This window comes from Choloepus didactylus, chromosome 23, assembly GCF_015220235.1.
Source record: "Choloepus didactylus isolate mChoDid1 chromosome 23, mChoDid1.pri, whole genome shotgun sequence".
Lineage (NCBI taxonomy): Eukaryota > Metazoa > Chordata > Mammalia > Pilosa > Megalonychidae > Choloepus > Choloepus didactylus.
The window spans coordinates 22,719,398-22,746,140 of record NC_051329.1 but is presented as its reverse complement, the minus strand read 5'-3'; the positions used below and the strand labels follow the sequence as shown (position 1 = coordinate 22,746,140).

Sequence of the window (26,743 nt, the reverse complement as noted above, 5' to 3'; positions counted from 1 at the left end):
ACAAGGAATTAGGCATAAGCAGACCTCGATTTGAGTCTAGGCTTTGCCAACTGTGAAAAAGGTAACTCTGGGCAGGCCAGATCTTCTCCCTTGGATAGGGAGACAACAAAACAAATAAAAATAATACCTCCAAGTGTTGTTGCAAGGATTTAATAAGGTAATCTGCTCAATACAGTGCCTGGCACCTGGTCAATTTTCTTTAAATTCAATTTTATCGAGACATATTCACATACCATACAATCATCCAAAGTGTACAATCAACTGTTCACAGTACCATCATACAGTTTATAGCTGTGTATTCATCACCACAATTAACTTTTGAACATTTTCATTACCACAAAAAAAGAATAAGAACAAAAATTAAAGTAAAAAAGAACACTCAAAACATCGCATCCTCCATTCCTCCCTATTATTATTATTATTATTATTTTTTTTTTTTTGGTCCCTATTTTTCTATTCATCTGTCCATGCACTGGCTAAAGGGAGTCATAAGGTTTTCACAATCACACAGTCACACAGTGTAAGCTACATAGTTTTACGATCGTCTTCAAGAGTCAATGATACAGGGTTGTAGTTCAACAGTTTCAGCTATTTCCTTCTAGCTATTCCAATACACTAAAAACTAAAAAGGGATATCTGTATAATGATTAAGATTAATGACCTCCACAATGACTTCTCGACTCCATTTGAAATCTCTCAGCCACTGAAACTTTATTTTGTTTCATTTCTCTTCCCCCTTTTGGTCAAGAAGACTCTCTCAACCCACAATGCCAGGTCCAGGTTCATCCCCAGGATGATTCCCACCCCCAGGAGTCATGTCCCATGTTGCCAGGGAGATTTCTACCCCCGGGAGTTAAGTTCCATGTGGGGGGGTGGGCAGTGAGTTCACCTGCAGAGTTGGCTTAGAGAGAGAAGAGGCCACATCTGAGCAACAGAAGAGATTCTCTGGGGGTGACTCTTAGGCACTATTATAAGTAGGCTTAGCCTCTCCTTTGCAGTAACAAGCTTCATAAGGGCAAGCCCCAAGACTGAGGACTCGGCCTTCTAAATTGGTAATCCCTAATCCTTGTGAGAATATCAGTAATTCCCCAGGTGGGAAACTTTAATATCTTCACATTTTTCCCAAGACCCTCAAGGGGATTTTGCAAATACATTTTTATTTTTTGCCCAAATTACTCGGGGATGCATCGGGGCTTCACACTAACCTCTACAAACCAACCAGATCTCACTCCCTCTTCAAAGTTCCATGTAACTATGGTGTTTGAATAAACTGACCATATAAGTTAAATTTTATAGTGTACTACAGAAAATATAGATTTTTACACCAAATAAACATCTCTTGCTTTGGTCTCACACAGAAGTTGAAGTTTTAAAACACTGCCAATATCATCCTTTACCCTTTAGTCTGATTTACCTTAGTCCTAACCAAGTCCATTTCATTCATATCTCTAATTGAAGTCTGATGTCTATTTCAGTCTCTTTAACATATGTTGTATGGGGTAATGCTGACACTCATAGCAGCTGAACTCTGGCTCTAAGTCTCAGGTGTCACACAGATACCCAAAGTTTCAGGGACCGACCAGGTTATACACAAGAACTCAGCATCTCAGAATTTAGAAGTAGCCATTACAACTCAGGAATAGATGTGGCTGCTGTAAGAGCTTACAATCTAGGAACCTTTACCCTAAGCCTTCCCCTGATAACCTATTCTCTCAGATTCAATTCTCAGAGTTTGCACATTATGGTTAGTCCATATTAGTGAGGCATTATAATGTTTATCTTTTCATTTCTGGTTTATTTCATTCAAAATACTGTCCTTAAGGTCCATTCACCTAGTTGCATACTTCACAACTTCATTCCTTCTTGTAGTCCCTCAGTATTCCATTGTACGTATACACCACAGTTTGCCATTCCATTAATCAGTTAATGTAGCCTTAGGCCACCTCCATCCATTGAGAATTGGGAATACTGCCACCATTAACCCCACTGTGCAAAAGTCCATTTGTGTCTCTATTCTCAGTTCTTCCAAGTATATACCCAATAACAGGGTTGCAGGGCCCCATACTTAGCTTCCTGTGGAACCATCACACTGCCCTGCAGATGGGCTGCACCATTCTACTTCCCCACCCACAGTGATTAGGTACATCATCTCTCTCTCCACATTTTCTCCAGCACTTGTGTGTCCCTCTATTTTTTAAAAAGTTTTATTCACACACCATACATTCCCTCCTAAGTAAATAATCAATGGTTCCTGATATAATCACATAGTTATGCATTCACCATCACAATCTGTGAGGACATTTCCTTTCTTCTGCAAAGAGGAAGAGGAGAAAAAAGGGGAAAAAAATGATGACTAAAAAAAAAAATTAAAAGAAAAAATAAAATACAATAAAAAGGTCAGACAACACCACCAACGCCAAGAATCCCACACCCCTCCCTTATAGTCCCCTCTTATAGACATTTAGCTTTGGTATATTGCCTTTGTTACAATTAATGGAAGCATATCACAATGTTACTGTTAACTATAGACTCTAGTTTGCATTGATTGTATTTTTTTTCCCCAATACCATTTCATTTTCAACACCTTGCAATGTTGACATTCATTTGTTCTTCTTCATGTAAAAACATTCTTACATTTGTACATCTAATCACAATCATTGACCACTCTAGGTTTCACTAAGTTATACAATCCCAGTCTTTACCTTCTGTCTTTCCTTCTGGTGTCATACATACCCCTAACCTTCCTGTTTCAACCATACTCATAGTCATCTTTGTTCAGTGTATGGTCAATTTTTAAGCCTCTGTTTCCCCATCTGTAAAATGGGACAATAGCCTCTATGTGACCCTCCAGCTTTCTTCCTCTGACACTGCCACACAGAGGTCACACTTTCCCAGGTGCCCTAGGTACAAGATGCAAACAACCTGGGGAAGCAGCTGCCCTAGAGAGCCACTGGTCCAGCAGCAAATGATTTTTTAAAAAACAAAGGCCACGCCATGTATTTAGAAGGGCCACTGTGGGCCCTGGGGGACAGGAGGCAGGCAAGGTCCTCTCTGGGCTGCCTGTGATCCTTCCCCATTTGGAGCAAAATTCTATTCCTCTTCCTCCCTGGTCCTAGGCATGTCCTCCAGGCAGCTGGGCCAAGGAGCACAGACGGGAAGGGATGAGCGTCTCCCCCGTGCTCCAAAAGAGTGCTGTCCGATTCCAGATCAAATCCAACCTCTCTTGAAATAGAACTTTCTGGCCTGGAGGAGAATAGTAAACAGAAAGGGTGGAAGCTAGGAAGCTAATGGCCAGGGGCTCTGGAGGAAAGACCCCTCTTCTGATCCCCCCAAGCACCTACTAGGGTGAGGGGTGATAAGGGTGTGGTCACCACCCTGATGGCTGCAGAAGGAGTTTCCCATATGACCCTTGGGTTATCCACAGCCAAAGGCCCAAAGGACCTAGCTTTCCTAGCTGTATCCATTCCTGCTCTAGACGGGCCCCTTCTACCCACTTCTGTCTAGGGGAGAGAACTCTGAAACAGAAATCAGCAAAGAATCCATGCCCTTGTCCCAGCATTCACACACACACACACACACACACACAAACTTTCCCCCACTGCTGAGACAGACACCAATCCCCTCCAGGCCTTTTGAGATTTTTGACGGGGGGCAAAGAGGGGAGGGGAATATCCAGTCACTGCTGGGAACACAGGCAGATCTTGGGTTCATGGAAATGTGTGTGTGTGTGTATGTGTGTGTGTGTGTGTCTGTGTGTGTGTCTGTGTGTGTGTGTGTGTGTGTGTGTGTAAGAACACGTGTTTGAGGAAACGGGGCCAACAGGATCCCTTGTGAGCTGCATCCCTTAGTTGCATGAGCCCGTTTCTTCAACTCAAATTCCATCAGCATCTCTCCATCTCCTCTACCAGGCCTGAGCCTGGACCAACCCACCTGAAAGAGCCTCTAGTGCTCCCTTCCTTAACCATTGATTCAAACTTGCAGGCTTTTACCCAGGCTGTCTCCATCCTCTTCCTCCAGAACATCTCATTTCCTCCCCTCCCACATGGATCTCCACTAAGCTGGTCCGGGGCTGGCTCCTGGACCACAGGGCTGCGCCCCATCTCCCTCGTCACATGGGTGAATGGGCGTCTTTGTCCTCCCCCTGGAACCCCCAAGAGCACCCAGGAAAATGTGCTGGAGGAAGTGACCAGAACAGGGGGTGAGGAGAAGGAAAATCACAGACTGCAAGTTCACCTGCCCTTCTTCAGAATGTGAAATTCTAGAACAGCTTCTTTCCTTAGTGGAGAGCAAGGGGTAAGAAGGAGGGGAGAGATTCACCAAAAGTCGACGGAAGACAAGCAAAACCCTAGTGGTGAGATGTGAGACCCTGTCCCAGTAATCTGCATTGCCACGGAGATGTTTGGAGACTGCAGGTGGTTGCATGGCAAGCAGGCAGGGTCGATCAAACAAAATTGGACACACCGTTTAAATAGCTCTGCTCAACAGAAGAATCAGTAAGAGATGCAGACATAAAACCACCGTTCTTGGACAGAGCTATGGAGTTGGGGGGCATGCCTCTAAAGACACCCTGTTGTCTGGAGAGGACGAGAGAAGATGCAAGGATGACAAAGCTGCAGGGGTTGGGGGTTGTCAGAGGGACCAAACACTGGCTTCGAGGGAGGGCAGGAGGAAAGGACCAAGGGATTGGGAGAGCTGAGAGTCCAGGAGTCTCTCCACAGGGGTGTTAATGTCCCCTCTTGCAGCAACCAGGGCCTGCAGGTTAGCTTCCTGGTTGATGGAGCCCGTGGAGCTGAGCTGCTCCGGGTGCTGCTGAAATCTCACTTCTGGTGTCTGCGCCCGTGAATTTCCACTCTCGGCCAAAAGCTGGATCGTGTGCTGCATGAGCAGCTGCTGAGCACCGGAAGCCCCTGGAGATGATGTGGCTGATGTGGCTGGTGAGGAGTTGGACCCAGTGATGCTGCTTGCCCAAGGTGCCAGGGTCTAGGACATCCCAAAGGAGCCAAGGCTGGGTACCAGCCCGGGGACCTCAGTCTGCAAGGTCTGCAGTCCCTGTTGGACCTGCAACAGCGCCTGCCTGGCGTGGTGATTGGTAAGGATGGAGAGTGGCTCCAATTTCTGGCATCTGCTGCAGGAAGGCCAGAAGCTGCAGGTGGAGCTGTTCCTGCAGCTGGGAGCTCTTGTGAAGAGCGGGCATGTTCAGCATTATTTGAGCTGCAAAGTTGGGGTTCTGGGCAAGCACCTGCATCGTGCTGTGCATGTAGGAGGCTGAGATCACATTCTATATCGGCTGGGGGTGCTCAGAGATCTGCAGGAGAAGGGCTCGCATTTCTGGGCCCAGACTAGCTGCACTGAACCCAAAAGGGTTCAAGACTGTTGGGTGTACCTGGCTGCTTCCCGATCCTCTTATGCCCTCCGCAGTAGAACCAGTGCTTGGGAGAGAGGGGCAAGGGACTCCTGGAGCTAAGGAGGGGTCTCAATTCTCAGCAGTCCACAGAGGCTGGAAGGACGAGCTGTCAGAGTTCCCGGCTAGGGAAGAGAAGGGATTGTTGTCAAACTGCTACCAGGTAGCCCTGAACACAGGCTCCTGGATATCTGTATGCACGTGGCAGAGGGCAGACACCCTCCAGGGATGCTCTCGAGGTGGCTCACGGCCCAGTCCTGCTACTGCATCATCTCCTGCATCATGGCTGGTTTCTGAGCAAGCTCTGTCATCTGCCTCATAAGCTCAGAGTTGACGAGCATGTGGCTGATCTCAGGGTTCCCCTCCATCACCTGCTGTACCTGGGGTCGGGCCATGAGCAGGTGGTGCATCAGGCTGGGGCTGGGGTGAGACACTGTGCCCTGGGCCAGGGGGTTCTCCATGATCCGCAACGGCATCTCAGGATTGAACATCTGCTGCCTTTGCATCTGCTGCTGCAGCTGCAGGAAGTTGGCAGAGCCTAGGCTCAGGCTGCCCCCAAAGCCAGAGTGCACGGATGCAAGAGTCTTGGGGGGTCGGGGTGGGGGTGGGGTGCTTCCCGGTCCCCAGGGAGGGACCCCTTTCTCCCACTGCTCCTCCGCTTCCACTGCCAGTATCTGAAGTGGTGCTGCCAGAGGCGGCGGGCTAGGCAGGGTTGGCGGGTGAAGCATGAGTAGTGGAGAGTGCAGAGGCAGGGTCTGGAGTGGAGGGGGAAGGAGCAGTGGCAGCAGCTGGATCTTGAGCCTTTGGAGGGGTCTGGATGACCAGGTGGACAGTGAGCCCATCCCTGATCCATGCTGGCTCCTTGTGTCCCCATCCTTGAGGATCTTGCTGGCAAAAATCCCAGTAGGATCGAGCTGGTCCTACTGGGCCTTAAACCTCCGGGAGATTTCTTTTTTGCACTCCTTGACCGAGGTTCGATCACAGATCACAATTTCCTTCTTGTCCTTGGGGGAATTGATAGTGACCCGAATGGGGGGCCTCGGCTCAGCCTCATTCTGCTCTGCACTGTTGCCACCACCACCACCTGACCATGTGCCAACCCACTCAGGTTCCACCTCCTCCTCCCTGCCTGCCAGAGAGGCCGGGCTCAGCTCCTATACCTCCAACACTCCCTTCTCCCTGTCCCTCCCCAAGGCTTCACTTCTCCTCCAGATCAGCCACAGCCACATTGTTCCAGGTGGACTGGTGGGGGATGGGAGGGGGTGGGCACTGCACCGGGGTCTGCCTAGGGCTGAGCTCCCAGTCCAGGAGCCTGGACAGGGCCTTGTCAGGTGGTGGCCCCTGGAAGGACCCCAGCAGGGGATTTTGCAAGAGCAAGAAATAAACATTTTGGGATAAGCCACTGAGAGCTGGGGGTTTGCTTGTTACTGCAGTGTACCACACTCTAACCTGACTAATACGTCAAAGTTGTAAGAACAGCAGCAGCTAATATTTATTATACGCTTTCTAGATGCCATGCACAGTGCTAAGTACTTCACAAGGAAACAGGCTCAGAGAAGTAGAGTTAGTTACCTGTCTCAGGTGCCATAGTTAGTTAGTGGCAAAGCTGGGATTCATACTCAGATGTGAAGGGAGAGCCAAGCTCTTACCCATAATGAGCTAATAGTTCCTGCACCCCTTTCTTTCTGGATCAACAAAGCACAGTGAGCGATACTGAATCTATATTTAAAAAGCAAAAGTAAATGGCACACAAACTTTGCAATTTTTAACTCTTGATAAAACCTTACATTATAGCAGGGCAACCCAATGGGATCCTCTGGCCTATAAATTGATGCTAAAGAGAAGCTACTTTTGTACGCTATACCCTCAAATCCATGTGTAGTGGTAGAGTTCACTGTCATTTATGGTCCAGCTCTTAGGATGAATGTTTGATGAGTCAAATGGGGTAACGAGCACTTAGGATACAGGAAATGGGTTCCATCCCATGCCAGGAGATTCACGCCAACTCCTAAAAGGGTGAATTTGCTCAAAAGACCTCAGGAACTTGGCCGAACAGACTACTTTACAAGCAAGAATCCAAGAGATGACAAAGGCCTTCGCTGAAATCACTGACAGCTTGAGATCTTCCCACCTCAATTTACTCACCCCTGACATGGGGATTGGATAATACCCCTGGGCTCCGTCAGACTGTTGTTGTGCGGACATATGAAACAGAACGTAGTGTGATCTCTTGCTACGTAACAAATAATCCCAAGACTTAGTGGCTTAAAATAACAAGCATGTATAATTTCCACAGGATTTCTGGAGTTCAGGGATCCGGGCAGTTCTGAGCTCTTAGCTGAGAGGTTCTGGCTCAGGGTTTCTCGTGAGGTTGGAGTGAGCTGTTGGCTGGAGACACAGGCTCATCTGAAGGTTGGAAGATCCACCTCTGGGTGCACCCATGTGCTCTGGAGGCTTCAGTTCCTCAACATGTGGGTCTCTCCAGAGGGCTGCCGGGTGTCCAAAAGGCATAGCCACTGGCTTCTCCCAGAGCAAGTGACCAACGGGGAAGCTGCAATGTCTTCTGTAACCTGATCTCGGAAGTGGTATCCTCACTTGTGCTGTATTCTACTGGTCACACAGTCCAACCTGGGACAATGTAGGAGGGGATGACAAAAGGGTGTGGCTTTCAGAAGGCAAGAGCCCTTAGTGGCTGTCCTGGAGGCTGCCCACAACAATGCTTGAATGTGTATGGCCAACTATTAATCACTAAACAAATAACGATGGTGATGACTGCAGTCCCACCATGTGCCAAGTGTGTTGCTAAGTTTTCCATACGCACGGCCTCGTTCAATCTTTACCACAGCCATGGAGGGGGCTATTACCAGCCCTGTGTTATAAGAGAAGAAGCTGAGGCCTAGAGAGAGTAAGTAACCTACCCAAGGTCACACAGCAAGTGAGATAAGCAGCAGCACCAGGATTCAAACCCACAGCTCTCTGACTCTGTAACTCACTCTCTTAACCAACAATGATGAGCTGGAGCTGGCCTATACCAGAAGTTTTGTGGGCTAGCTGTTAAATAGAGCCATTATAAAAATTAAATTACATAAACTTACAACTGAATAAATCATATTAATATCAAAGGTAATTAATATTCCAAACTCATCACTTTCTAATTACTGCATGTACTATTGTCTATGTTTTGGGGTCATTTATGTCTATTGCATCCAAATTGTGGAAACACTACATAATAGTGGTCTCCTGAACATATTCTCCCAGCCCTGTGTTCAGCGACCCCTTGAAATCTGCCATGTGGGATTATGATACCACGGAAATGGGCAAATGCAACAAATCAGGGTTTTCCCCCCAAGGACCCAGTTGTTAGACGTTCACCAGCATACCCCTATAACTAACCCCATACATTGTTTCCAATTGTAAGGAATTACCATAATTACTTCTTGCTAAAGACTCCATTCTTCCTGAAATCCAAAAACATAGCATTCCACGTGATAGGCATCAATTCTGATTTCCTTCCGGACGTTTCTCACTTCCTGATGGGGAGGCATGAGGCATTTGTCTGAACAAAACATCTGAGATTAGGAAACACTGAAAGAGGGAGGGAAAGCAAGAGGAACAAAGCAGGGGCTTGGATCAGAAAGAGGGAAATGAGCTTATTTGACCCTCACAGACCTCTCAGAAATCCAGACAAAGAAGAGACTGCCCTTCTGAGAGCCAAAAGCCGGGAACAACCCAAATGTCCAACCAAAGGGCTTCACAAATTGTGGATAATGCAGACAGCAGCAGGTTGCACAGGCATTAAAAAGGGAGTTTACTAAAGACAAATCATACTGTTAAAAAAAAAATACTGCTAGAAAATAACTGTTTAATACTGTTTAGGGGATATAAAGAGACAGCAGGCTGGCAATGCTGTTTGGGAGATGGAGGAAAAAAGACAGGAAGGAAATGCATTTGGATGCCAAGAGTGGTTCTGATCTTTCTTAGAAAAATGGGGGAATATGGTTTTCCTCTTTAGGGTCTTATTTTTCGAACATAAAATGAGCACATCCTACTTTTTTAGCCAGGGGGAAGGGAGAGGATAGTAACATCATTTAGGCAAGCAGACACCCACGGAGTGGCCGAGCCCTTTGCTGGCTGTGCCCTGCCCATCGTGTCACTCTGGGTCTCCCCCAGGGGCACCTGCACTGGGCAAGCCTTTGGCCCCATTTGGGTCCATAAAGGGACCATTGTTCTCTGGGTGATATCATTCTGCTGCCACGCGGGTGAAAACGAGACCTGAAATTGGGCCTGGCCAGCCCCAGAGAAAATGGCCTGTCCTGTCTGCCCATCCACCCCGCAGGAGAGGATGCAGCAACTTCAGCTGGGCTTTGGGGCTGGTTTAAGTCCAGTGCCCCAGCTCCAAGCCCAGAGGTGCAGCCTGAGGCCTGGGCACCCGGCTGGGCTCTGGACAGGGAGTGGCAGGCAGCATTTGGCACAGGTGGCAGGAGACAGGGTTGGGGGCTGTGGCCCCTGGACACACCTCCTCTGAAATCCAGGTCTCCAGAAGAAATGTGGCAACCAGCGCCTGGCACCCAGTAGTTGCTCAATAAATGGTAGCTGCAGTTGTTATTCCAGGCTTCCCTCCCAACACCCCATGCTCCATACAGTGGCCAGAGGGCGGTTTCGAAAACGCAAATCTGATGTTCTCACTCCCTTGCTCAAAATGCTACAACACTAAAATCTAAAGTCCTTTCCAGAACCCCCCAAGTCCTACAAGACCAGGCCCCTGCCACCTCCCTGAGCTCATCTCCTACTCTCTCCCACTCACTCACTCTCTACAGTCACCCTGGCCTCCTCGCTGTCACTCAAACACAGCAGGCCAGTCCTGCCCCAGGGCCTGCGCACTTGCTGTTCCTTTTTCCGGATGCTCTCCCCCTTCTCAAGGCTCATCGCCTCGCTGCATTCAGGTCTCTGCTGAAATGTCACCTCCTGAGATGACTTCTCCGATCACTCTCCCGTAATGTGCTCCCGCCAGTTCCTGCATGTCTTTCTTCAGAGCCCTAATAATTAACTGAGAGTATCTGTTCATGCATAGCTTACGTATTTGTTTAATGCATCTATCTCCCTGTTCCGGTGAGCCCTGGCAGGGCAGAGACCTTGTCTGGCTCATCCTCCACCTAGTACAGCACTTGGCACAAGGAGGTACTTGATAAAAATTCTTCGTGAGCACATGTTTTTTATTCCCACCATATCTCAGATTTTCCAGCCTGCCCTCCCATAAGGAAAGAGCATCAAGCAGCCCTCCCTGGCCTGGACTCCTGATGGCAGCTCCTAGAAGGTGTCCCAGGGCAAAATCACGTATTCTCTTTGGGCCTCAGTTTACCCATCTATGATATGGAGGTGGTGGATGTAAGGATAAGAGAGAGAGTGGATTTCTGATGACAGTAAACACTCAGTGTCCAACACAAAACACCAGCCGTCACACATCTGACATTCTAGTGGAGGAGACAGAGAATAAACAATAAAAACAAGTCAAATGAAAGATGGAGGGACAGACGTAAGTGCCAGGAAGAAATGCACAGGGCCAGGCATGGAGAGATAGAGGGGACTGGCCTCAGCTAGGCTGCCAGGGAGCCCTCCCTGTGGAGGTGACAAGGTCATCGGGGGAAAAGAGGAGGAGGAGCTTCCAGTCAGAGGGAATGGCGAGGGCCTAGGCCCCTGGCCCGGGAGGAGCGTGCAGTGACGGATGAAGATCAAGGAGGCCAGGGAGACTGCAGTGGAGTGGGCAGGGGGAGAGAGGAAGGGGCTGGCAGCCGGAGAGAAGCAGGGCCGAGCTCACAGGGAGTCAGCAAGAACTAGGGCTTGCAAAGTGCAGGGTAGGGGCAGGGAACGCGTCAATCGCTCCAGCCACTGGGAGGAGAATGGACCACAGGGGCCAGAGTGGAAGCCGAGAGACTGGTGAATTGAATGGGGGGGAGTCCCCAAAAGCCAAGTCCACATCTTAACTCCCAGAGCCCATGAGTGTGACCTTATTTGGAAAACGGGTCTTTCCAGAGGTAATTAAGTCAAGGATCAAGATAAGAGGAAGCTGGGCTATCCAAGGGGGCCCTGAATGCAATCACAGATGTGCTTATAAGGGACAGGAGATGCAGAGGCACAGAGCGGAGCCCATGTGCAGATGGAGACAGACTGGAAATGAGGCGGCCACAAGCCAAGGACACCTGTAGCTGCCAGGGGCTGGAAGAAGCTGGGAAGGTCCTCCCCTGGGGCATGGCTCGTGGACAGCTTGTCACCAGGCTTCTATCCTTCAGAACGGGGAGTGAATAAATGTCTGTTGTTTTAAGCCACGGTGGCTTGTTAGAGCAGCCCTAGGACACGGATTCAGAGAGGACAGCAGCTGAGAACAGGACCTCCAAAAACAAAAGTGGCAAACATCCCTTTCCTTCCAAATTCTCTCCTACCTGTTAAAAAAGGTGGGGAGGGAAATACTGAGCCCTGAATCTTTTCAGCATCCATTTCAATCCATAATTAACGCAGAACCAAACATTCCCACTCCATCTTCAGCTGGAGGGTTGAACGCTCGGCATGGGTGCCAGTGCTTCAACAGTGAACCCCCAAAGTGGGGTGTGGGTGTGTCACAGCAGATTCAAGTGTGCATCCCAGCTGTGTGGCCCTGGGTCTGTTACTCTACCTCTCTGTGTTTCAGGTTTCTCACCCTGATGAGACCAGATCCCCCACTTAAGTCATTGGGGTAATAATTGAGCTACAGTTATGGTCCCCCAAACCAAATTATATACAGCAGTGATTCTCAACCTGGAGCAAATTTGACGCCCCTCCTCCCGCAAGGGGACACTGGGTCATGTTTGAAGACATTTTTGGTTGTCACAACTTGGAGGAGGTGTGGGAAGGTGCTATAGCATCTGGGGGGTGGAGCCCACGGATGCTACTCGACATCCTACAGTGCACTGGATACCCCCCTGTGACAAAGAACTAGCTGGGCCAAGATGTCAGTCATTCTGCAGCTGAGAAACCCCAATAAACAGCAAACAATCACTTGATATTAGAGGCAGGCCCTTGATATTTTAAATGTATTGCATACTTACATGCTGACATTTTATTATCTACCCCACTAAAAGGCAGCTAGCTCTGTGAAGGCGGGGAGCTATATCCCCAGTGCCAGCACCCCAGTATATGCTCGATAAATACAGGTTGAACAAAAAGAGGACAGAATGAATGACGATACACAAACAATATTCACAAATAATAATAACAGTGCTAAATGCTCACTGAAGGTTAGCCAGGTTCTTGCTCGCCCTTCCTAATGCACCAGCCTGGCCGTCTAGGCAGGTGGAACTCACATTCATAGAGGTTGGACCTCCCTGAAAGTGACATGGCATGAACACTCATTAAGCACCACCTGTATGCCAGCAGGCTTGACGTTGACTACATCCCACTGAATCTTCACACCCGCCGCCTTCTTTAACTCAAATCTCCATTTGACAGATGAGGACACTGAGGCCAAAAGGCAATTTAACTTGCCCAAGGCCTCTTGACCAGCACGTGGTAGAGCCAAGACTCGAACCCAGGTCTGTCTGATTCCAAAGCCCTCTTTGCACAGCATCCCGTGGCCCCAGAGATCCGGGGGGCACCCATGTCCTGCTTTTATCTCAGCCTCCAGATTCAGTGAAATCGCAGTTGTTCCCGGGTAATGCTATTCTCCCTCTGCCCCCTAAATGGAGTGCACTTAGTCTGCTCAGCTAAACGCAGCCTACAAGTCTTTCTCAGGCACACATAGGGCAGCAGCACAAACCTGCCCCTTCCTGCCTTTGTAGCTCAGGGACAATGTGTTTGTTTTCCCTCTTTCCCCGCTTTATTCCTTGGACACAGAGGCAAGCCATTAGCAAATTATTTCAAGGCTGGCTTTAGAAAACATTTCAGGACATGTCTTTGAGGGTTATTTTCTACCCATGATAGATTCTTTCACTGTGTTCTGGGTAAATACAAGCCTGGGGCAGGATTCAGGGTGGAGTGGATTATTTAGATAAATCACGTACATGTACAAGGTTGCACAGTTCTGCCCCCACCCAGCCCCAGCCCCAGATGCTGCAGCTGTACTTGTCTGTGGCTTTGAAAAGTTCCCTCCCACAAAACAAATATTGAGGTGAAGTTCCCCAGTCAAAGGGGCATGTGTTGGATTTTGCAGTTCACTGGGAATCTGGGAGGGAATGGTTTGAGAGAAAAGGTTTAGTTGTCACAGTGATGACAATAACTAACTCTTAGGGCACACAAACCACATGCTGAGGACAGTCACGTGCGTCATGTCACCATCAGTGGCAGGATCATTCCCATTTCACAGATGAGGAAACCGAGGCACAGAGAGGTGGAGTAGTTCACCTGAGGTCACACAGCTGGGAGGTGGCAGAACCAGGATTCGAACCCAGGCAGGCAGGCCCAGGGCCCTGTGTCTACTCTCTGTAATAGGCAAGGGTTCACCTCCAACTCTGCCCCTCAAACCCATCCACAGAGGAAGAGTTGCAAAGCAATAGCGGGGCAAAGGGATAAAGATGCGCCCAGCCCAGTCCTGTGCGTGTTTCAACCTTACAACCACCCCAGGTTTCTTCCCACTGGACAGAGGGGGAAACCGAGGCTGGAGAACAGGTCAAGTTCCCTCAGCCAGATGTGGCAGAGTCTGATTTAAGCCCTGAACCCCAAAGCCAGCAGGTGCCCAGCAAACAGTAGGTGCCAAATAGGGACCTGTTGAGCTAAATGGGAAGGAACTGGAAGTCCAAATTTATGTACCACATATTTACCTCTGTTCTAGGCAGTGCAACAGCTGGCAAAGGAGACGGCAACCCTGCACGCCCAACTTCACTCATTCATTCAACAAGTGGGAGCACAGGTCCTGTCAGTGATGGGCAAGAAGGACCAGGGGATTCAAGCCAATGACCAAGTGTATATAGCTCCCGAAGGGGCAGACTGGGGACAGAGCCTAGATGTCACCAAACCCCACACCCTTAACTGCTCTGCCATGAGAAAGTGCACGAGTACAATAGAGAAAGCCAGAAAGTGGCAGAGATACAGACAGACAGAGATACAGACAGAGAAAAGAAGAGAAAAGGTGAGGGGACAGAGAGAGACAGGGAAAGGCAGACAGAGAAAGACACACATGCACAAGGACAGAGGGACAGAGAGGGAGATGGAAAGACAGAGACACAGAGAGAAAGAGGGAGACAGAGAGACATACCACAAAAGAGACCAAGAGAGAGAATGAGATAGGCAGATACAGACAGAGGGAAAAAGAATGAATGAGAGGCATCCTCTCCCTGGGCCGCTGTCTTATAAATTCTGGCCCCACTGATTTGTCCAGGTCACAAGAGAAGAAGGCATCGTATTAATGAGACATGTGCCGTGCTCAAGCGCTCGGCTTCTGACTTCGGTTTGTACCTGACCACCCTGGTTGCTGTGTGTCCCAGAGCAAGTTGCAGCCCTCTCTGGGCCAGCGAGGGGGATGGTGAGTCCCTGCACTTTGCAGGGCCACTGTGAGCTTGCAGCGACCTTGAGAATACAAAGGGCCAGCTCAGAGCCTGGGCTTTCTCCCTAAATGCTGGGTGCCCCAAATGGCCATCGGTCCTCGTGGCAAATCTAAACTCAGAGAAGGGGCTGGTTTAGCCCTTTGCCCATCCTCAGATAGTCCCTGCATATTGGGCTGATACAGTCAGGTGGCCGAAGTCTTCTATGTGGAAACACCAGGCCCTCTCTTTAAGTTCAGTTCTGGTCAGTGGCAGGGGCTTGCCTAAAGCTAGGCCAGAAAGAGCTCCAAGTGGGAGTCAGAGCCCGGGGTTCTGGCCCCAGCTCTGTTACTTACTTGCTGTGCTTCCTCAGGCAGGTGCCGTTCCCTCTCTGGGCCTAGTGCCACTACCCCATTTCACGGGTTTTGAATCATTAGCTGTCTTTCCACCCTGCCCCTCTGAGCCCCATCGAGCCTGAGAGACAGCAGAACCCCAGGACCCACCAAAACTTCCCATCTCAGCCCACACACACCACAACCAGCCCAGGATTCCCGGGGCCAGTGGGCAAACATGGCCTCCACCTCTGGGTTCCCAAGGCCCTTTCCTTCAGCAATCAGAAAAGCCCCTGCCTTTGCTTAGCCATAAGACTACCCAAAGCCACAGCCCCACGTACACACGACAAGACATCCTCGGTCACCCTGGCAGGGTGGGAGGAGATGAAGCAGGTGCCAACTAATCCTCCCTAAAAATAGGGGAGGACGAGCATTTGTGTCAGGGGCTGGAGCCTGCACACTTAAAGATAAGTCAACCGGCATGGCCACCCCAGCACATGTGCCGGCGCTGTTGATACTGACGTCGAATCCAGTACAAATTTCCTGAAAAATTTCGGGAGACAGAGAAATTCCACCGTCAGGGGAATCACCACTCCGTGTCTCTTTCTCGGGCAGGGGAGCTTTTATTGACAATTATTCTGGAAGAGGTGGCTTCCCTGGCATGATGAGTGGGATCCCCTCCCCTAAGGAGCCCTGGGTGGAGAGAAGAAGTCGCTCCCGTTGTTTTAATATTTTAAAAAAACATAATAGGCTTACACTGTCCCCTGGCTCCGAATCCGTCTGCCTTTTCCTCAGTGAAGAAAATCTTTGTTGGCTGCGGGCGGAGAAGCGACGGAAAGATTCCCGGCTCCGGGAAGCCAGGTGCCGGAAAGAGGAGGCGCGCTTGAAGGGGGTCCGTCCAGTGGGCTCCCCGCTCGTCCGTTCGTGGGCCACAGTTGTGGTCACTAAATTGAGGGCCTCCTGGAAGGACCTTCTCATGGTGCCCATCCATTGAGCCATGTGGGTCTGGGCTACTGTGAGTTTGTCTCCGAGGTAATCCATGGGGGGCAGGAGCCGAGGAAGGAAGCAAGAGGTGAGGAGGGAGAAAGGCAATTTAAAAGGCCAGCGTCCTCGCCTCTCTTCTGACACTTGGCGCTCCTGGAAGTTCTGCGCTTGCTGAGAGAGGAGAACCAGCAGCCCTCTTCAGCCAAACCCGGGGCGCACAACCACGCCGGCCGGGATCTGCGGGGTCTCCCTCGGAAGTCCAAAGGCAGCAGCTCGGTGTCACCCCTGGGAGTCCACCCCAGTTGTAAAGTAAACACGCCGGGAGGTCCGATTCCCAGATTCCCAGCTCGGAGCGCTGGATGGGCGGCGAGAACCAGGCAGGGCGTGACAGTGCCCGCGCGGCGGCGGCGGGGGAGGCGGCCCCTCCGGAGCGCACTCCGGGAGGACGCGGTGCGCTGCCCCCCGCTAGGCCCCCTGCTCACCTGGTCTCCGCAGGTTTTCTCTCCTCCGGCAGGAGCTTCCAAAACCTGTGGGCTTGCAGGCAGCTAGCTCATTTCCGGAGGCAGCCGCCAGGGCCCCCGAGTCCCCCGGCTGAGCGGCCGGGATGACATCAGCCCCAGTCTTAGCGAGGGGCTTCACGGCCCAGGAATGCGGGAGGGGCCGCGGGGGAGACGGCTGTCCGGGGACCTGACGCCGGCCCCCATTTTTTTTTTTTTTTTTTCTTTTCCCCAAGTCCCGACTCGTTCGCGGTCCGGCGAGGCTGTCGGAGCCTTCACGTGCCCGACGGCCCACCCACCCCGGTGCCCGCGCCGCAGGCGCAGGAGGAAACGCGCCGCACGTGTGTGCGTGTGTGTGCGTGCGTGTGCATGTGTGTCGGGGGCCCGGTAGGGCTGGGGAAGGCTCAAACTGCTGGGAAGCTGCTTCTCTCTCTCGGGGTGCAGGCGGCGGCGTCTGGGGACCTCTGGCTGCTGTCTGTCTGCCTCCCTCTGGTGGCCTTTCTCTCTGCCAGTTTCTCAGCCCTTTCCCTCTCCCTGGGTCTCAGTTTGCACTTGCTTGTCTCAAAGCTTCCCTCTCTTTCCTCTCTGTATCTGTATGTTTCTCTCTCTCTCTGACTCTCCCCACCGTCCCTGGAAGACAACACTGAGCCAGGAGAAACAGCTCTGAGGTCCCCCAAGGAAGGATCTGGGGTGGGTTGTAGCTCAGAACAGGCAAGGTTGCCATGGCAACTCCGGGGCACAGCATCTGCCCCATCCTGGGCAAGCAGGCACCATAGGAGTAAGGGGAATGATTTATGGTTTACACTGGGTCACGTGAGCTTGCTGGGTTTTAACCCTTATGGAGCTGGAGTTGTTCCAGCGGTGGGATGGCAGCGCCAGTGAAGACAGGGGGAGGGGGTAGTCTAAAGGGGGCAGCAGTGGAATTCATCCTGGAGGGAAGGCATACCTGTTGAAGTCCCACAGAGGGCCTTTCTCCTTCCGGCAGGGATCTGCACCCCTATTTAACAGACATGCAAACTCAGAGAGGTAGGTTCACTTGCCCAAGGTCACCCAGCAAAGACAGCTCCAGGGCATGAGCCACTGCTGTTTCCTCTCTACCGTGTTCCTGGGTCTGACACAGTGCCAGGAGCTCAGAAAATATTTACTGTTCGAACACCAAGTCCAAGATTGAAGCACAGATTGAGCTGACTGCATCCCATGTGCTTCCACCATTGCCACACCTCCGTTTGAACAAATATTTGACCCCAGACACCAGTCAAAGGGCCTCCTTTGAGACAGTTGTTTTCTGAAGGCTTCTCTGATATGCGGCTGACACAGATCTCTCCCTTCTCTGGATTTCTGGTTCTTGTGGCTGTTCACTCATTCATTCATTCACTCTTTCATTTAATAAACCTTCAGTGATGCCTGCTGTGGGCCAGGCATTGGATATAGACCCCAACAATGGCCCTGCTGGTGAGCGGTCACAGCCCATCAGAGGACTACAATGGTGGCTGATATTTATTGAGAGCATAACTGAGTGCACAGGGATGTGCTAATGTTCACAGGAATTAATTTATAAACCTTAACATGAAACTATTTGACAGATGAGGAGACTGAGGCCCTGAGGGGTGAAATCATCTGCCTAGGTCACCCGACATGGTAGACAGCCTCCTAAAAGGCTCCCAATGATCCTTGCCCAGTTATTCACTAGTCACACATTCTTTTGTGGTCCCCTCCCACAAGGAATCAGGGTTGGTCTATGTGCTCAAGAGAATATGGCAGAAGCAGTGGGGTGGGATTTCCAAAATGAGGTCATAAAAAGAATTACAGCTTCCATCTTGCTTCCTTGGATGGTTCTGTAAGGATGCTCAAGCAGCCTTATGGAGGGCCCAGTGGGGAGAATCCGAGGCCCCTGGCCAATGGCCAGTGTCAACTCGCCAGCCGTGTGAATGAGCCACTTTGGAAGCAGACGTCCAGCCCCAGTCCAGCCTTCAGATGAGGGCAGCCCTGGCCAACTGCAACCTCATGAGAGATCCTGAGTCAGAGCCATCCAGGTAAGCTGCTCCCAAATTCCTGACCCATAGAAAATACAAGGAATGCAAAGACCCAGGGTAGGACATAGCCTAGCTGGGCAGGAAACCAACAGCTGGAGCAGAGTGGGGGTGGTGGGTCCTATACATTAGGAAACATGATCCCATCATGCAGATGGGGAAACCTGCATGGGGTCCCAGATCCCACCTTCACAGGTGTGTCTGGACCTGCCCACCACCCATGCAGCCTCCCAGGTCAGGGGGCTTCTGGCTTCCAAGGTTCCTTCACTGGTGTGACCACAATAAGCCTCCTGCAGAGGGGGGCACACCACTTCACAGTCCTGCTCCCTCACCTGGCAGGGCAGGGACTTCCGGGGTGGGAATGGGAGTAGACATGAGAAAGAGATGTGTCCTCCCCACCTGGCCCCAGGAAAGTCACACAAGGCCCTAGAGATCTGGAAGGAGCCAGTGCTTTACAATAAACCAACTGGAGAAAGAGGTGGGAAATCTACTGGCAACTATTCCAACCTTCAGGAGGAAAAAAATTAAATCGAAGCAGTAAGTAAAACTTTTAAAATGGTAATGCCCGGTGTTGCCAAAGCTGTGGTTAAATAGACACGTATAGCCGGAGCAGATGGAAATGGAGGCTGGCATAGCCCTGGAAGGAATTTAGCACCCTAGAGCAAACGTCTTAAAAATCACCTGCCAGTTAATGACATGCACGCTGAAGTGCAGGTCTAATATGTATTGATGTCAGCCACTGCCTTTGAAACGCATTGAAAACATAAGAGAAAAGAGGTACGGAGAAATGGATAGATGTTAGGATTTTTATAAAGCAAATAGAGCAAAATGTTAGCAATTGTAGACTCTAGCTGGTGGGTAGGACATCCCTGTACAGTTTTTCAGTACGTTCGAAAATTTCCATAATGAAGTATTGGGGGAGGGAGATGTGCCTACCTTTTGACTTGCCAGTTAATGAACCAATTTCACATCACAAACATGTTGATAAACAAGGGTGTTTATCACAGTCATAGAAATAAAACTGAAAAATTAGTAAAAACTTAATTGTCCAACAAAAGGGGATTTGCTCAGAGCCATGCTGGGCCATATTGGAGCTGGTGACATAAAGAAAAATCAGTAGTGCTGATCTTGTCTTTAAATTTAAAATGCTGATACCTTGTTTCTCATGGATTTTTTACACTGATTTAAAAAAAAAAAGTATATTCAAATATTATTTATCTTGATTTTTTTTTGGTGTCCCCTTAAATTTTGCCCCCTAGTCAAGTGCTTCATTTGTCTCACCCTGACACTGGGCTTGCTTTATAAACATATGGCTAAGGATTTGGAGACCTGCTTCCAGCTCTTATTAGCTGTGTGATACTGAGCAAGTTACTTAACCTCTCTGATTTTCAGAGACGAACTCATCAAACTCATCATTGCCATTGATCCCCTTTTCTGTGAGGCACATCATCTTCAGCTGCTGTGAATTTTGGATGCTAAAAGTTCACAGCTGTGCCTTCTCTAGCGCATTTCCCTTGCTGCAGGTGAGGGGCCACACTCAGATGCCAACAGCCAATGATTGACTGATACAGGATACAAAAGCCCCAGCCCCTTGCCTCAAGTCAGGACCAATTCAGGGGTGCAATTCATAATCCAGAGCTCCCCAGCAGATCAGGCTGAAGCCAGACCTCAGCTGAAACCCCATCTGGGCTTTAATTTCTTCCCTGCCCTATCCTGCTTCCCTCGCTTTCTTACTAGCTTCTCTTGAGAGGTTTCCTTCAATCAAGCATCTGCACAAGAATCCCTGTCTCAGTTTCTGCTTCTAGGGAATCCAACCTAAGACCACCACCACTACCATTTACTGAGCACTTAAAACAGCACCCAACAATGAAATTAGGTTCATGCTACAATTATTGTTCCCATTTGTCAGATGGGAAAAGCAAGGCAGAGAAAAGTTGTAACCAGTCCAAGGTCACATAGCTATTTGATGGTGGAATATGTCACCCACAGCCTCACACCTTTGACAAGATAGGACACATCCTAGCCCTTGTCAACTTACCCTGGATAGAAGACACGTGCCAAGCAAAGCAGGTAAGACCACGCAGTTCTGCCTCCTTCCACAAGGGATGGGAGGGGGTACAGGCATGGGTTCAGAAGTCAGATGTGTGCTGGCTCCCTCCTGGCTCCCTTTAGGTACAATGTGGTCTGAAAGTGTGACTATAAAAAGCGATGCTCCCTGAAAACTGGGGCAGCACAAGCACTTCCTCTCCCTGAGGACTGTTTTTGCAACCTCTTCTGTTCTCTCCAGGAAACTCTTGGGATATTGCTGGACATCAAAAAAGAAAGAAAACCAACTCTTTCTTTCTTATATAATTAATCCAAAAAACGTTGGGAAAGCTGCTGACATCCAGAAACAAACAGGAATTTTATCCACAATGTGAGGCAGGGCACAGAGTTCACCATTCCCAGACAAACATGTGCAGTTACAGAAATCAGAACACGTTAGTCATTTATTCATTCAACAAACATTTCCTGCAAACTCTGTGCTGGCCCCAAGGGGACTTACAGTCCCTAAGGAGTTCAGGGTGCTCTCTGACTCTCAGTCATTTGAGGGGGGAGGGGGGGAGTTACCAACAGACTAACTTAACCTTGGGGCTATATCATTTTCTGCCAAAAATCTGATACAAACATGCACACTCTTGTGAATCTCTGGTCTATGGAAGAAACAGCCTGAAAAAAATGAACAAGTGCAATACAAGTGCAAAGGGCTATGATGGAAAAGTGACTAGCATGCTATGGAAACATAAGAGGGGGGATTGACACCCAACCAAGAGAGGAGGAGGTGGAGGCAAGGATAGCAAAGGGAAGACAATCATTTACTGAGGACCAGGATGGGGATTTGAAGGATGAATAGGAGTACTTCAAGAGATCAGAGAAAGAGCACAGCATGAGCAAAGGCCTGGAAGCTTGCATATTCTCAGTCTTGCCTCTGGGTTTTTCACATGCTGTGTCCCTGCCTGGGGCTGCCTTTCCCTCCTCTTGTATCTCTCCTGGATCCCCCTTTCAACTCCCCCTCTGCCAACTTTAACCTTTTCCAAATCTCCCCCCAGGAGGTCTCACTTATATGACACACTCTTCAGGTCCTGCTTCCTAAAAGGTTGGGCATTCTAGGAGTGTACATCCTGGGACTAGAAATATACTAATATTGTAGTGATGAGGAAGATGGCAGCAGTGGATATAATAACCATTAATTGAGCATTTTTGTGTGCCAGGAACTGGTTACCTCATTTAGTCCTTGCAACAATCCAATTGGGTGAGTCCTGTTATTAATTATACCCATTTTGTAGAGAAGGACACTGAGGTCTGACAAGCCAAAGAAACTTGCCTAGGTCACTGAGCTCACTGGGACTTGAATCTAGGTGTGTCTGATCCCCTAGGGCAGAAGCCAGATGCTACTCACACCTCCAGGACTCCTTATAATGGCAAATTCTGCCCCAAGCATAAGGGTGGCGACTGTTTTATAGACTTTTCTGGGTCACCCCCTTACCCCCACCCCAGACCTCCTGTGAAAGTCGGGAAACACCTTTGGAAGGACCTGGCTAGTTTTAAATCAACCAGGTTAGTTTCCTTTCCGCCAGGTGGCCTAGAGACTAGTTCCTGTGAACACACGTGGGGAGGGCTGACTTGTGAACCCAGCTTCAGTCTGTTTTCTCTCCCTCCTCAATGGAGAGTGACCCTCTGGGAGTGAAGGCTAATGGCTCTGGGTCTGCCCCTCCAAGGCCAGACTCTTTCACCCCCTGATGTGTAGCTTTCTCATCCCAAGGAGGAGCTGATAAAGCCTGCCCACTTCAAAAGGCAGGTTGAAGAAACAACTGAGATCATTCTAGCCTGGAACATGGCAGACACTTGGTAAATGGCAGCTACAAGGAATGATTACCATTCTGTTGTAATTCAGAGAATCTCATTTTTCAGACCAATGACAGAATCCAAGGCTGTCAGGGCCTGAGCAGCCAACAGTGATAGCCGTGGGTCAGCCTTGTCACTTAACAGGCCAGGTTTTGGAGGGATGTCCCTCGGGTTCCACGGTACAATTGTCGCAGGCTCTCCATGATTTCCCAGAAGAGGCACTCATGATGTGGCCTTCAATGGTGTCTCTGGCCTCATTTCTCCCCCCACCCCACCCCGTTCCCTCAGGTTCCCTTCACCCCAGGCAAACGGAACAAAATGCCAGCCTGGGGTGCACCACGCTGTCACTCATCCAGCCCTTCCTTTGCAAATGCTGTTCCCTCTGTCTAAGCACACCATTCCACCCCTTCCTCACCTGGCCAGCATCTGTTATCTTTTGGAGCTCAGCTTAGATACTCCCTCCTCCGAGAAGCCACCCCTAGTTCCCCAGGCTTGAGGGGAGCCACCTCTGGGCTCCCCAACGCTGCCTATGTAATCCCCGTTGAATCTCTTAGCACCCTGGGCTGTAACTCTTGGTTTGCCCACCAGTGTCCCCTACCAGACTGTGAGCCTGTGGGCGGCAGAGACGCATCCCATTCGTCCGTGGTTTTCCGCACCTGGCACTCAACATCACTCAGCACGCCTACCAGGTGAAATAAAGGAGCTACTGAGGCTTGAACTCGAGCCGAGCCATAAAACTTCCAACATCCTTCTCTCTAGGTGTGTTTCCAAGGCAACGGGCAAATGAATTCTGATATGGCAGGGGGTGGGGAGGGGGACACCCAGGCAGGACTTGATCTTGCAAGTCAATCCCAGGTTATGTATAAACCAAGCCCAAGATTATTTCCTCTTGTTCACTTAGCACATTTTTATTCAAATAGTCATTTTAATGACCTACCATGGCCTTAATTAACCTTGGGAAGGGGAAAAAACACCTGGAAAGGAAATCTTTCTAGAAGCAGCCAGAAACCCATTGCCCTTTATCAGGCCTTGTTCTTAGCTCAAGTGGAAAATGGATTTTCCACGCTGCAGAGACTGCTGCGTGGCCCCACCCGGTGTGGCAAGGCCAGTCTGTAATTACAGTCCCTTTTCTGATGGCTGAGCATCTAATGCAGTGGCGAGACAGGCCTGTGGAGGGTGCCCACTGTGGAGGGTTCTGGGGGAAATTGGCTTCTCAGAAGCTGCGACCCCATCCTCGGGCATCCTGGATGGAGAGGGGTGCCCCGTTGGGGGGCCTCTATCCCGTCACTCTGCCTGGCATTGGACAATGCATTTCTTTCCACTATAGCAGCTGAATTTCCACATTTCTGGATCAGTGAAGGAGAGCAAGATGTTCTTGGGGAACCACAAATTAGAACTGGGACTAGGCATATGTGATGTCCCCTAAGAAATGTATTTCTGAGCAGCGAGCTTGCTATACTTGGCTGGACCGCCTCCTGAGCAGCAGCACCGAGTTTTAAGGATCTCTGCGTGGATAATAAAAGATTGAAAGAAGGAATAGGAGCCTTTTCTTTCCCTGTTCCTTCTCTTCCTTCCTTCCTGACTTCAACAGGCATTTATTGAGCACCTACTATCCACCAGGGACTCTGAACAAAAGAAAGACCCCATCCAGAGCTGCCTTACTATGTTTGTGTTTTTTTTTTTGTTTTTTGTTTTTTTGGTAACTCTAATAACAAAAAACCAGAGTTCTCATTTTCTGGAAGGTTCTAATCACCATTGTGCACAGGAAGAAAAGCAGTGACGGCTACTAAGAGTAGAGACATGATTTGAACCCAGGTCCAGCTGATCCCAAAGCCCATGCTCTTAACCACCAGGCTACCCTGCCCCTCTGAGCACTCCCATTTGCATCCAATTGAGGCTGAATTGTGGGTACAGAAGATGTGGACATGGGAGCAAAGGCCTCACCCCACATTCCTCTTTCCCTCCTCTCCACTCATTTCCTCCTCCTTGGACTCAGATCAGCCATGAACCCCAAATGCAGCTGACCACGAAGAGCACAAGGGTCCCCACGATGCCCTTGGGGACCCCTCTCATCCTCATTCCTGACAAAGGCTCAGCCATGGGGGCAGCTCCAGCACCCAGCAGAGCTGGGGGATATCGGGGCACCTGCAGCCCATCCCTCAGGCCCAGGCTGAATCAAGGGGGAAATGGTGGGGTCCCAGGACTGGAGACCAGGTTCAAGGCCTGCTGAGTTCTGTCCCCAACCACTGTGGAGGCAACACTTCCTCCTCTCAGGGCCTTGATTCCCCAAAGGGGCTTCACAGAAAGCTCTCCAGGAGAAAGTCCAACTCAAAACCCTAGGCCTCCATCTCTCAAAGGCTGCCTGAGAGGGTAGAAGGAGTCCCACAGACCATGGTTCAAATATAGCATGGCCTCGTGCCTTCCTTTGCCCAGTTGCCTTATCTCCAAATGAAAATCATGACAACCTACTTCCCAGGGAAAGCTCCGAACAGGGGGCACATAGTTGGCCCCCAGTAATGGTCAGCAGATGGAGCACATTCCAATGGGAGATGCTCATGGCTAAAGTGCTCGCATTTTGAAAATAAATCAATAAAGGAAAACTGCCTTCTTGAAGGCCAAACCAACATCTGTTTAAACTCTGCTAGGAAGTGGTTAATATTTACTAAGCACTGACAATGTGCCAGGCTCATCCTCGGAAGCACAGGTTAAGGGTAGGGCTCCCAAGACTGACTGCTAGAGTTTTCCCACTCCTCCCATGCTGTGTGACTCCAGGCAAGTGGCTTGCCTTCTCTGAGGCTCCATCTACTTGTCTGTAAAATGGGATAAAAATGGTCCCCTCCTTACAAGGCGGGGCTGAAGTTTACATAATGTGTTCTGACCATCTCAAGAGAGCCGAACAACTACCCACATCTTACATTTGATGAAACAGGCTGCAAGAGGGAAGGCCAGGGGTTGCATAGTAAATTAGTGGCAAAGACTGACTCAGAGGTCTGTGTCTGAAACACTCTCTTAGCAGCTGTGGCTCAATGGGCAAGGGGCTCAGAGGGCACTCGGGAGCTGGAGCCTCTGGCTTCCCATGCCCGGCCCCCGGCATTTTCTTTGCTGGGCTCCCCCAGTCCCTACTCCCTGGCTCATCTCAAAGTCGCTGTAACAGTCCCCAGTGCCAATGCCCCCGCACACCAGTGACTTCCTCCGGACCCGGCTGGAGGTCTGTTCTGCTTGTACTTTGCTTCTCTGCCACCCAAAGAGCTCCTCCTCTGTGCTGCCCACGCTGTTCCAGGAGCCACGCTGTGCCAGGCGGGGAGGGCAGGTGGCTGGGCAGTCTTGACACGTCAGCAAAAGTGCTGTCACCACATAGGTCCACACAGCTGCCTTTGGGCACCAGGCATCTGGCACACTCGGTGGCTTCAGAGACCTGGACCTCATGCTCACCTGGACCTAAACCCTTCCAGAGCCCCCATCCCTAGGGCAGTAGAGGCAAGACCCCAGCCTCCCTCCACCCGCTTGCTCCCTGCTGGGAAAGTTACCCCACCCCTCTCCTCTGGCAATTCCAAACTGCCTGCACCTCCCCACAGGCTGACATGCTTCTTGTTCCTGGGTCCTGGCTCAAATGTCACCTCCACAGATAATCCCCTCTTGGCCACCAACCTCAAAGGAGCCCCAGACCCTCTATCCTGGCACCCTTCCATTTGCACTCTGATAATTACCATTACTTGGTATTTTCCTGATTATTTATTCATTATGTCTCTCTAAGGAAGCCTCAGAAAAGCAGGAAACTTTGATGTCTTATTCTCTGCTTCAATTACCCCAGTGCCCAGCACACAGGAGCACTCGATGTTTGTTGAATAAATGAATGGATGGATGGATGGATGGATGGATGGATGAATGAGTGAAATGATCAGGGGAAAGAGAGGGGGAGGAAAGGAAAGGTTTGAAGTACTACTCTTTTGTAATGCAATCAATTGATGCCTTCCCCCTCCCTTTTTCCTGGCCAATTCCTACCCATCCATGCCAATGCCCCCACCTCCAGGAAGCCTTCCCTGCCAGCCTCCTCCAAATCCCGAGGGCCAATTTCCACATCCTTCTGCCCACCGGCTGTGAAAGTCAGGGCTGTGCCAATTCCATGCTG

At 50.1% G+C, this 26,743-nt stretch overlaps 1 protein-coding gene, 1 long non-coding RNA gene and 1 pseudogene across 7 annotated transcripts in view; 1 reads left to right on the top strand and 2 right to left on the bottom strand.

Moving 5' to 3' along the window:
- The window catches only part of KIAA1671 (KIAA1671 ortholog), a 205,564-nt gene that overhangs the window by 60,477 nt on the left and 118,344 nt on the right, over positions 1-26,743 (bottom strand). Inside the window, exon 1 of one of the 6 annotated variants that reach the window (XM_037817435.1) lies at positions 15,975-17,222. The exons of the other annotated variants lie outside the window; for them this stretch is intronic. Coding sequence (XP_037673363.1) covers positions 15,975-16,259 — 285 coding nt within the window. The 5' untranslated portion in view covers positions 16,260-17,222. Of the gene's footprint in view, positions 1-15,974; positions 17,223-26,743 lie in introns of those variants that run through there. 6 annotated transcript variants of the gene reach the window in all.
- LOC119519652 lies at positions 2,715-6,511 on the bottom strand (annotated as a pseudogene).
- LOC119519656 lies at positions 17,660-24,143 on the top strand. Its single transcript, XR_005214061.1, has 4 exons — positions 17,660-18,732; positions 20,719-20,799; positions 23,203-23,373; positions 23,942-24,143. It is a non-coding gene; the product is annotated as an uncharacterized LOC119519656 (long non-coding RNA).